Below are 12367 nucleotides of genomic sequence, written 5' to 3'. Positions count from 1 at the left end.
TGCTGAGTGTAGTGTGTAAACTGCAAATATTAGAGAATGATGCAATGTTATCTAAAAAAACAAAAACAAAAACGATATAACTGAAAACTACAATATGAGACTATTTTCTTTGCTACTAATGCTCTATTAATTATCCGTACTACACAACCTATTCATTATATCATAATTTTTTTTTCGCTTCAGTGTCACTTTAAACGGTGCATAATCATCAAATACATTAGATACAAAAACATTTTGGAAAAGTGCAGCATGCTGTCAGTTTTTTTTAACGCAAACACTAGTAATTAACTAAAATTTTGCATAATTAGAATTTAGCATTGTAATTCTAATTCACAGTTAAGATGCAAAATCGTCATGTGAAATAAAAAAAAACAAAAAAAAAAAACAATCAATTTGTTTGGAATCGTTACCAGGAACGTTAATTTCTCAAATATGCGTAATTTTGCGTCGATTTTAGCAGTTCATAGCAAAGTCCCTACATACTGTATGCTTTTATCACCAAAATTACTAGGTATGTTTAGGGGAAGAGTGGGAACAAAAAAAATAAATAAAATTCAAAGAAAAAATAGTTTTTAAACTCGGTAAAATGACACAGAGTTTAACCTCCTAGGTGTCTTAAAGTTAGATTCCGGGAGCGGTAAGCCCGAGCTAAGCTCAGGCTAGCTAAAATCAATGCTCCTGCGCCTTACCTGGGTCCCGCACGTGATCGGCGCTGTCCAGCAGGACTCCAGGGCTCTCCTGCAGGCCACTGGGATCCCCATCTCCTCTCTTCTTCCTGGATCCCGGTGGCCAATCAGCGGCGGTACGTGAGCGGCATGACGTCATCGGGGGTGGCGCCAAAATTTAAAGTGGACCTGAACTCTTGCACAGGACAGAAGAAACATGGAGAAATGCAGCCTGTATGTATGTTGAGAGTTTAGCCTATCTAATAACCCCTATGGACCCGATCTGTTGCACAGCACAGCAGGTAAAAATAGAGAAATGCAGCCTGTATGTAGAGGGTTTAATCTGTCTTATTCCCCCTTATTTGTCTCTAATCACAAGTTGTAATTTGATCTATCCCGTGTCACAAGACGGCCATGGCAGAGATGGCAGATAAGCTCATTTGAAAGCACAGGATGTTAACAGTATAGCCATTTGGTTCCCAACTGTTTTACAGCCAAGTGCTTCTGCTGATTTGCCTAACTGTTACCGATTTTTGCCTGGATTTTGAAAACTCTCTGCCTGCCGCTGGTACCGACCTCTGCCTGGATTTTCACAACTCTCTGCCTGCCGCCTAAGCATGATAGCAAAGGGGAAAAAAAGTCCGAAAGAAATCACGCTTCTACTGCCTTGATTGTAATGTCGTCCTCTGTGCCATTCAGTTTCAAAATATACCACAAGCAGGAGGTGTATTAGGTATATATGTACATACTGTATAGTCGAGAGCCTTATTTGTACAGTTTCACTATTTTTTAAGTTTATTCATAAATTTAATTATTTCCACAATTTTGTGTTCTAGTCTTTTATTATAGGCGGGATGCCTATAAGACCTTCAGGCCTCATTCACACCTAAAAATGAAAACGCAACCGTTTTGCGTTTTTGTGAGCTTTTTTTTCCCTCCCTTACGGTGCTCCACTGCGTGCTGCGTTTCTGGTAAAAGCAATTTTCTAAAGCACTTTTCCAGGGCAGGTTTTGTAATTCACTTCCTGACGCAAGTCAGGAAGTGAACTCTTTGACCCGGAAATTAATAAATACAAAGGGCTCGATTCACAAAGCGGTGCTAACCCAGTTAGAGACTTTAGGCGTGATAACCTTTGCACCACGCTGGTGAAAAGCCAGTTTAGGCGTGATAAGTTTAGATAAGTTTAGAACCCGCGCAAAGTCCCGCACGCAAAGCAGCGCCATTAAGCTCTATGCGAAGTGCACCAGACTTTGCTAGCGCAAAACCTTTGATCAGCTGTGCACTGCAGTGCTAATCCAGTTGGTGCTTAAACTTATCACGCCTAAACTTATCACACCTAAACTTATCATGCCTAAACTGAGTTTAGGTGTGATAAAGGGCTTTTCACCAGCGTGCTAACTGTTAGCACCGCTTTGTGAATCAGGCCCAATGTATTTATTCTTAAAAACGCGAATACAATCACTGCACAAAGCGATTTTGTGAGCATTTGCGTTTTTCCTATACCTTCTTCCATTGAGGTAAAATCGCCCCAAAAATGGTCCAGGCACCGATTTGCTGCGCGCACAGCGCACGAACCGCACTGATATGAACCTTCTCATAGAGATTCATTGCATAAGCGTTTTGTGGGTGATTTTAAAAATCGCCTGCACTTGAAAAAAGGCAGAAAACGTCTCTAGTGTGAATGAGCCCTAATTCTGACATATTTTGGTGAGGTATGAAAAATTGGAGGCCTAAAATTCTTGAAAAAAAAATGTACCGCTTTTAGACCTATAAATCCAGAAAGGAAAGAACCACCAAGGAGGTTAAAAAATGTTTACTTTGAATTTTTTAAATCGTTTTTTTTTAAAACTACAAGGTGTTTTTTGACTTGTTCCCACTATTCCTCTTAACATACATAGCAATTTTGGTGATGATCGCAAGTAAGGGAGCTTTGCTATTAACAGCTAAAGTTGGCACAAAATTAAATAAAATTATGAATGGATTACGCCAGGGGTCTCAAACTCGCGGCCCGCGGGCCATTTGCAGCCCTCGATACAATATTTTGTGGCCCGCGCCAGCAAAAGCTTCCTTATAGGTCGTTTCAGTGCTCCCAAGTAATCCGCCGCATCCCTGCCGCTAAACGAGGGCTGCAGAACCCCCAAATCGCCCGGGGGGGCAATCCGCCGGCATTTCCTGGAAGGGGCAGAGCTTTCAGCTTCAGCTTTGCCCCTCCTGACGTCAATCGCGGCGCATCGCCGCCTCTGCCCGCCCCTCTCGGTGAAGGAAGAGTGAGAGGGGACGGGCAGAGGCGGCGATGCGCCGCGATTGACGTCAGGAGGGGCAGAGCTAAAGCTGAAAGCTCTGCCCCTTCCAGGAAATGCCGGCAGATTGCCCCCCGGGCGATTTGGGGGCTCTGCAGCCCTTGTTTTGCGTCGGGGACACGGCGGATTACTTGTAATGGGAGCACTGAAGCAAACTATAAGGTAAAATAGGCAAAATAGTTCGCTTCAGTGTGAATTTGATTTTGAAATAAAAATCAATGCAAGGGGGGGGGCTGATGCTTAGGGGGGGGGGGGTGCGGGAGCTGCTGATTGAGGAAATGACATGCCATCATAACAGTTATATGGGAGGAGTGGAAGACGTTCTGTGTGCACAATTAGCTGCTAAAGCCAGAGGACGTTTTTTTGCGAAATCCCTTATGCGGCCCAGCCTCATCCTGACTTTGCCTCCTGCGGCCCCCCGGTAAATTGAGTTTGAGACCCCTGGATTACGCAAAATCAAATGAATTTCCAAATCGTAGTAACGTGTATCTGTGAATTGCAAAATTTTAAGTAAATTTTGCGTAATCGTAATTAGCAGATTATAATCTTCACTAGAATGTTTTAGGCCCCTTTCACACTAGTACATTGCATTGCTCTCCATCGCCGGTCCCCTGTCGCAGTGGCCTCTATAAGACTGGCCATGTTACTCACAGGGCAACCCAATGTGGCGGAAGTGGTTCCGATGAGGACGCATGACGGCGCAGAGGTGACGCAGTACGTTGCCTAGTGTTAAGAGCAGTACCGCATGGCAGGCATGCATTGGAGTTAATGGCACCGCAACAATCTAAATAGATGCATGTGCCGAACGGGGGTTTAAACGGTGACATACTTCTTGCTAAGCACGGAGTGCATCACTGTTGGGGGGTGGAGCTATGCATATTACCTTGTTGGCTCACTCAACCATGGGGTAATGTGCAAAGGGAAATGGAACGGTGCAATTGTCCTGCTGTGGCCTACCCTGCCACCGGACATGGACTGTCTGTGCTAGTGTACAAATCAGGGCCGGATTTAAAACCCAGGGGCCTGTAGGCACAGGAATTATGGTGTCCCAAACTCCACCCCTTAACACAGGCCATAACTCCAAGTAAAAATATTCTAAACTCTAATCCCTGCATCATGTCACTAACTGTCCTTAGAATCTTACACAGGCACTTACACACTAGGGTGTATGTGCCTGAGGTCAGTGATTTGAGGCAGGGATTAGACTGTAAACTCCTGTCCTGTCCTGTGTTCAATAATCTGAGGAAGAGAGGCCGCCTCTCCCACTTAAAGGAATACTTAAGTCAGGAAAAAAAAATGACATTTACTCACCTGGGGCATCCCTCAGCTCCCCGAAGCTGGATGGTGCCCTCGCAGCCCCGCTCCGATCGTCCTGTCCCCGCCGGCGGCTACTTCCGTTTCGGCGACAGCCGCCGACAGGCTGGGAACGCGGCTGATTTTCCGCGTTCCCAGCCGCTGCTATCACCCTCTATGCTGCTATAGCGTCTATATATACGCTATAGCAGCATAGAGAGTGATAGCAGCGGCTGGGAACGCGGAAAATCAGCCGCGTTCCCAGCCTGTCGGCGGCTGTCGCCGAAACGGAAGTAGCCGCCGGCGGGGACAGGACGATCGGAGCGGGGCTGCGAGGGCACCATCCAGCTTCGGGGAGCTGAGGGATGCCCCAGGTGAGTAAATGTCATTTTTTTTCCCTGACTTAAGTATTCCTTTAAGGCGCCTGTAAGCATGTGCCTACAGTGCCTTATGGAAAATCCTACCCTGGTGCAAAGTGTGGATGGATCCAAAATCTTAAGAATTGAAGGACACAGCATATCACTAGGGTCCGATCAGGGGGGTTTGGGGGAGAGGTAAAGCAGGTAGAGGAACTAAGCAACAAGTCTGAAGTGAGGCAACCAGAAACTGCTGGAGCAGTTACAGTATTATTCATTTTTGAAGTCAAATATTTGTAGGCACTAGAGATGGCCCGAACGGTTCGCATGCAAACTTATTCGCGCAAACTTCGCTGGTTCACGTTCACAAACAAACGCGAACTTTATGGCGGTTCGACCCGCCCCCTACACTACATTATTAGGGTCAACTTTGACCCTCTACACCACAGTCAGCAGGCACAGGGTAGCCAAACAGGCTACACTCCCTCCTGGAGCCCCCCCCCCCCCTTATAAAAAAGCAGGCAGTGTCAGCCATTTCATTTACTCGTGTGCCTGCAGTAATTAGAGAAGGGAGAGGTCTGCTGCAGAGACATTAGGGAAAGCTTAGTTAGACTCTTGTAGGCTTGTTAGCTTGCTCCTTGCTGATTCTTATTGCTAAAAAAGCACCCCTCAACAGCTCTTTTGAGAGCTAATCTTGTTCTTGCGATCTATTTTTTCTTTTTTTTGGCCCACTTGTATTATATACAGCCCTGTCAGTCAGTCGCAGCTGGCCTTTGGCCCCTTGGTGGTAATTCCTACTGTGCCACTGCCAGGCCCAGCACATTCAGTGACTGTAACATTTGGTGTCAGCAAGAAACAGATTTCTGATTATGTGGTGATCTGCAGAATCACCAGTAATGCAAGTATAACGAGACACAATGTGAAAGCTGATACACAAGTGAGTGTTTGGTGCAACAGTAATTCAGATATAGATATCCACTCCCCAGAGGAGCTGGTAGAGAAGTATATCTTTATCTAACACAGGAGGCTGCACACCAGAGGGGCTGGTGATGCAGACAGGTTAGGAATGCTGTTCACCCGATGAGCGGGTGATTCAGACAGTACTGAGAACAGTGTTCATCTAATCATTGGGTGATTCAGATAATACTGACTATACTGATCACCCGAGGAGAGGGTGATTCAGACAGTACTGAGAACAGTGTTCATCTAATGAGTGGGTGATTCAGATAATACTGACTATACTGATCACCCGAGGAGCGGGTGATTCAGACCGTACTGAATATGCTGATCACCCGAGGAGCGGGTGATTAAGACTGTACTGAACATGCAGTTCACCCGAGAAGCGGGTGATAAGGCTGTACTGAATACACTGATCACCCGAGGAGCGGGTGATTCAGACCGTACTGAGTATATTGATCTGCCGAGGAGCGGGTGATTCAGATTGTACTGAGGATGCGGTTCACCCGAGGAGCGAGTGATACAGATTGTACTGAGTATACTGATCACCCGAGGAGCGGGTGATTCAGACTGTACTGAGAATCCCTCACCAGGGACTAGGCCCACTGGTGAGAGTAGGAGAGTCAGACAAGCAGGTTCGACAACAGACAGGCAGCTGAGGTACAAAATCAGGAGACTAGATCAGAGTAGTTTTCAGGCCAGAGTCGGCAACAAGATCAGATAGGCAGAAGCACAGAATCAGAAGGCAGAAGAATAGTCAAGACGAGCAGAAGGTCATAAACAAATAATACAAATTCAATTTTAGTACTTTAAGCTATCAACAGAATCTAGCTAAGTGTGAATTCCCAGCTCCTGCCGGTTCTAACACACTTGGGATCTGACTAAGGTCTGAGTGCTAACACGTAGCATTCGCAACAGCAGACAAGGAGCAACTGACAGCCAGCTCCGTTTATGCTGTAGAAGTTACCGAAGTGCCCGACAAATCAGAAGAGCCGCTGGAGTCAGCTGACCGGCAGATCATCTGACTCCCCTTCTATTGGCATAAAGGTCCTGCCGCTGGGCGCGCAGCCCTTACCCTATGTGCAGCTGAAGGACCAGGCAATACACAATCATGCGAGTGCGCGGCGGAGGCTGCCGGCTGAGATGCGGAAATGGCCGCCGCATCTCCGCCGCCTATTACAGTGACTATCTGTGTGTGTGACAGGCAGCTGCACATTTGTAATACCCATCACTGCATATACCTACCTGTTGTGTTCAGTGCACCTACCTACCTACGTGAGCACACGCAGTGTCACCGTACCTGTTCACGCTACCTGTGTGTGTGTGTGTGCGTGTGACAGCCAGGTGCACATTTGTAATACCCCTCACTGCATATAACTACCTGTTATTCAGTGCACCCACCTACCTACGTGAGCGCACGCAGTGTGTTATTTAATACCACCAGTCACTGTACCTGTTCACGGTACATGTGTGTGAGACAGCTGCACATTTGTAATACCCATCACTGCATATACCTACCTGTTGTTCAGTGCACCCACCTACCTACGTGAGCGCACGTAGTGTCACCGCACCTGTTCATGCTACCTGTGTGTGTGACAGCTGCAAATTTGTAATACCAGTCATTTCATAATTGTTCACAGTACCTGTGTGACCGCATGCTGTGTAAAATACCAGTCTGTGCAAACCTGTTAACTGCACCTGTGTGACAGCTGCACATTGTATTGTAATACCAGTCACTGCATACCTTTCACTGCACCTGTGTGACTGCACATTGTATTAGTCAAGTCAGTGCATACCTTACACTTCATCCCCACCGATATGGACAAAACAGGTAGAGGGAGAGGCAGGGGCAGACCCAGAGGCAGGCCACCGGCAGGTCTGTTAGAGGTCGTGCTGACATGATTTTGTGCGGCCCTGATTCAAAGTACAGTGTTCAGAAGGCACGTCCCATCAACTCCCAAGATTGTCAGGACGTGGTTGACTATTTAACACAGAACACCTCATCTTACGCAGCCACCAGCGCTACTACAAGCACCACATCTGCTGCATTTGACAGTTCGAAGGCGTTATTTGGTGGGGAATTAACTGATTCACAGGCATTAACAAGATGAAGGCGCTAAGCAAGTTAAACCACCTCATATGTCTGATTTAGGCAACACTATGGATGTTAGGTGTATGGAGGAGGATGATGAAGTACCTGCTGTTGGTGCAGTTTATGAGGTGTCTGAGGCAAGCAAAGCTGGGGAGGATGATTATGATGATGCTGATCATGATGATATGGATGTAACGTAGGTTCCCAATAGACAAGGTGACCAAGGGGACAGTTCAGAGGGGTAGTCAGAGAGTAGTAGGAGGAGACCAGTTCCTGAAAGAAGCAGGGGAGCTTGTTGTCAGAAACAGCTGGTGGCAGTGTCCGGCGCCATGTATCGCCACCTATGGACAGCCAGCCAACATACCCTTCAACGTCAGCTGCTGATGCCACCGTAGTGCCATCACCCCAGGGGGGCTCAGCAGTTTTGAAATTTTTTTAGTGTGTCTGCCTTAGATCAGAGCAATGCCATCTGTAATCTCTGCCTCCAAAAATTGAGTCGTGGAAAGGCCAACAGCCACGTAGGGACAACTGCCTTACGAAGGCACATGGAGAAAAGGCACAAACCGCAATGGAAAGAACACCTGAGGAAAAGCAGCACACAAAAGCAAAGCCACCCTCCTTCTCTTCTTTCTCATTCAGGTGCATTATCTTTAGCCGCTTTCTCCCTTGCACCTTCACAGCCACCCTCCTCAACTCCGCCTCTCACCTTGAGAGGTTCCTGCTCCTCTACCCACAGCAGCAGTCAGGTGTCCATGAGGGAAATCTTTGAGCAGAAGAAGCCAATGTCTGCCAGTCACCCCCTTGCCCGGCGTCTGACAGCTAGTTTGGCGGAACTGTTAGCTCGCCAGCTGTTACCATACCAGCTGGTGGACTCTGATATTTACGCCTTCCGTAAATTTGTGGCCATTGGGACACTGCAGTGGAAGATACCAGGCCGCAATTATTTCTCTAGAAAGGCCATACCCAAACTGTACCATGAAGTTGAGAAGCAAGTGGGGTCATCTCTGGCACACAGCGTTGGGTCAAGGGTCCATCTGACCACGGATGCCTGGTCTGCCAAGCACTGTCAGGGCCGCTACATTACTTACACAGCCCATTGAGTCAACCTGGTGACCACTGGCAAGCAGGGAGTACGTGGCTGTGCAGCGGACCAACTTGTGACACCTCCAAGGCTTGCAGGCAGGCCTCCTGCCACCTCCTCTCCTCCTGCTACATCCTCGCTGTCGACCTCCTCCTCCTTCTTGGCTGAGTGGCAGTTCAACTCTACTGGTGCTGCGATCTCCTCTCCAGCTACACAGCCCCAGCTCCCCAGAGCCTATGCTGCATGCCAGGTATGATGGTGTCACGCCATCTTAGACATGTCTTGCCTCACAGCAGAGAGTCACACTGGAGCAGCTCTCCTGGCTGCTCTTAACAAACAGGTGGATCAGTGGCTGACCCCCCACCAACTGGAGATTGGCAACGTGGTGTGTGACAATGGCAGCAATCTCATTTCTGCTTTGAATTTGGGAAAGTTGATACATGTTCCCTGCATGGCACATGTGCTTAATATCATAATTCAGAGATTTGTGTCTAAGTACCCAGGCTTACAGGACGTCTTGAAGCAGGCCAGAAAGTTGTGTGGGCATTTCAGGCAGTCTTACACGGCCATGGCACGCTTTGCCGAATTTCAGCGGAGAAACAACTTGCCGGTGAGATGCTTGATATGCGATAGCCCGACTCGCTGGAATTCGACACTGCTCATGTTTAACCGCCTGCTACAACAGGAGAAAGTATCTCTACAACTACAGTCAAAGGACACGCTCTGGGGAGATGGGGATGTTCTGGCCGCAGAATTGGACACTCATGCGAAATGCCTGCAGGCTCATGCGGCCATTTGAGGAGGTGACAAACATGGTGAGTCGCAGTGAAGGCGCCATCAGCGACTTGATCTCGTATGCCTTCTTCCTGGAGCGTGCTGTGCGTAGAGTGGTGGATCAAGCTGTGGACGAGCGTGAACAGAAACAGGAACAGGAGGAAGAGTTGTGGGATCAATTCTCTGCAGAACCAGATGTTTCCTCAACACCTGCGGCAGCACAGAGGGGGGAGCAGGAGGAAGAGTCGTTTGGGGAAGAGGAGTCAGATTCAGATGATGGGGAAGGTGTTTTTTTTGGAGGAGGCAGCAGAAGAAAAACTGCAGCAGGCGTCGTAGGGGGCCTGTGCTGCTCAACGTTCCCATGGTATTGTTCATGGCTGAGGGGATGAGGAGAACTTACCTGATGTCACTGAGCAAGAGTAAAAGGAGATGGATAGTACCTCTGTATCCAAATTTGTGCAGATGGCGTCTTTCATGCTGTCCAGCCTATTGAAGGACCCCCGTATAAAAAAACTCAAGGGGAATGACAATTACTGGGTGGCCACACTACTAGACCCTCGGTATAGGCACAAAGTGGCAGAGATGCTTCCAACTCACCTGAAGGCAGAAAGGATGCTGCACATGCAGAACTAGCTGGCAACTATGCTTTACAGTGCGTTTAAGGGTGATGTCACAGCACAACGCAATAAAGGTACCACTGCCAGTAATCCTTCTCCCATGTCCACGCAGGCAAGGACAGGACGCTCCAGTGATCTCATGGTGATGTCAGACATGCGGACATTCTTTAGTCCAATGCTTCACCTTAGCCCTTCCGGATCCACCCTCCACCAACGCCTCGACCGGCAGGTAGCCGACTACCTGGCCTTTAGTGTGGATGTAGACAGTGTGAGCAGCGATGAACCCTTGGAGTACTGGGTGCGCAGGCTTGACCTGTGGCCAGAGCTGTCACAATTTGCCATACAACTTGTGTCTTGCCCTGCCTCATGCGTCCTGTCAGAAAGGACCTTCAGCACAGCTGGAGACATTGTCACTGAGAAGAGAAGTCGCTTAAGTCACAAAAGTGTTCAGTACCCCACCTTTATCAAAATGAATGAGGCATGGATCCCGGAGGGCTACTGCCCGCCCCAAGACTAAGTCAGTCCCCACACAGCATCTCTGCCTGCAGGCCGCTTGACTGCCTTCTCCGCCACCACCAACAGGGTCCAGGACTCCAGGCGGATTCCTGAATTTTTAAGGCCGCTGCTAGCAGAACCAATAACAATTTTTTTGGGTGCGTGTACATGCCTGACTAATTTTTCTGGCTGCACTGCAGCCAGCTGCAACAACAAAACAAAAGGCATGTACATGTGTCAATTCCCCTTTATGATCGTTACCTTGCCGTTGTAAAGGGGCTTGCGTATCACAATGAAGCAATGACCACCGGCTATATGAGTATGTCGCGGGGGGCACACCCAAGGTAATAAGGTCGTTGCTTCATTGTGGACAGACCAAATTCAATCAGCTGGACTGTCACTGTTGTTCTGTCATTGAGCTACCTCAGCCCGGCGACCATATGGGCTTGAAAACCGCTATCGCATGTACTCTAGCCATGGTGCGCACCAGTCCAGCACAGCTGTCACTATTTAAACAGCTGTTTGCGGTGCGTTACACAGTGAGTTTGGTGTGTCAGTGTGAAGCAGTACACTAATTACACTACCTGATTGATGTATACACATGCAAGATGTTTTAAAGCACTTTAGGCCTCCAATTTAGCATACAATGTGATTTCTGCCCTTAAAACGCTGCTGTGTGTCAAATCCGGATTTTTTTCTGGGGACTTTTGCCATTTATCCCACTTTGCCATACCACCCTCCAGGTGTTAGACCCCATGAAACATCTTTTCCATCACTTTTCTGTCCATCATAAATGTTTCTAGTTTTCAAAGTTCGCCTCCCCATTGAAGTCTATTGCGGTTCACAAAAGTTTGCGGGAAACAAACTTTTGCGGAAGTTCGCGTTTGAGGTTCGCGAACCGAAAATCAGAGGTTCGAGCCATCTCTAGTAGGCACTAAAACTATAAAATACATTCTTGTAAAAGAATGATTTGTCTTTGATTTGTCTTCAATTCTGTATGTGTCCCCAGCAGCCTGCACCCACCTGTTCACTATTAAGTCCAATCCAAAAAGGCTCCTTGTATTTATCCAGCTGCACTCTTATAAAGAACGAGGTGTGCTCATCTAATATACTGGCGAGTTCCGAGTCGGAGGATTTGCACATTCTCTGCGCTTCTTCCCACGTCATCTTTGTTACCACAAACTTGTACCCAGCATCACCAAACATGTACAGGATGGAGGCTGGAGGTGTGGTGGGCACAACTGGTATTATGGGATCTGAAAAAAAAAAAAAAACAGTACAATTGGCAAGCAAATTTAGTGGGGATTTCAAAAAGTATTTAACAAAGTATAGTACATGCTGTTAATGGTGAATTTAAAGTGAACCTGAGGTGAAAAAAAGGGAAAAAAAGAAAAAGAATACTTACCTAGATGCAGGAAAGCCTCTGGATATTCAACAAGAGGTTGTTGAATACTTTCTCGCAGCTGCACTCCCTGCCATGTACGAGCATGGTCATATTGCGCATGGGCGAGTATGGCCACACCTTGCTCAGTAAGCTGAAGCGCATGCGCAAGAAGAGGAGTGCTGCTGTAAACTAAAAGAGGGTCTCAGCCAGCAGCAGTGGGGTGGAGGAGGACATGGACCATCTAGAGGCTTTCTTTTTTTTTTTAGATAAGTATCTGTTTTTAGTTTTCTATTTCACCTTAGGTGAGCTTCAGGCATGGTCGGAATTGCTGATTTCCATTTCCGCGGTAATTC

The 12367-nt window shown here is 47.6% G+C and overlaps 1 protein-coding gene across 2 annotated transcripts in view; it reads right to left on the bottom strand.

Annotated features, from left to right (window-relative positions):
* Positions 1-12367, bottom strand: part of LOC137518158 (macrophage mannose receptor 1-like) — a 493922-nt gene that overhangs the window by 64946 nt on the left and 416609 nt on the right. For both annotated transcript variants that reach the window (XM_068235572.1, XM_068235573.1), the window contains exon 24: positions 11654-11886. In XM_068235572.1, the coding sequence (XP_068091673.1) occupies positions 11654-11886 (233 nt within the window). The remainder of the gene's footprint in view (positions 1-11653; positions 11887-12367) is intronic.

This window comes from Hyperolius riggenbachi, chromosome 5, assembly GCF_040937935.1.
Source record: "Hyperolius riggenbachi isolate aHypRig1 chromosome 5, aHypRig1.pri, whole genome shotgun sequence".
Taxonomy (NCBI): domain Eukaryota; kingdom Metazoa; phylum Chordata; class Amphibia; order Anura; family Hyperoliidae; genus Hyperolius; species Hyperolius riggenbachi.
Note: the sequence above shows the minus strand (reverse complement) of the source record. Positions and strands in the feature narration are given on the sequence as shown.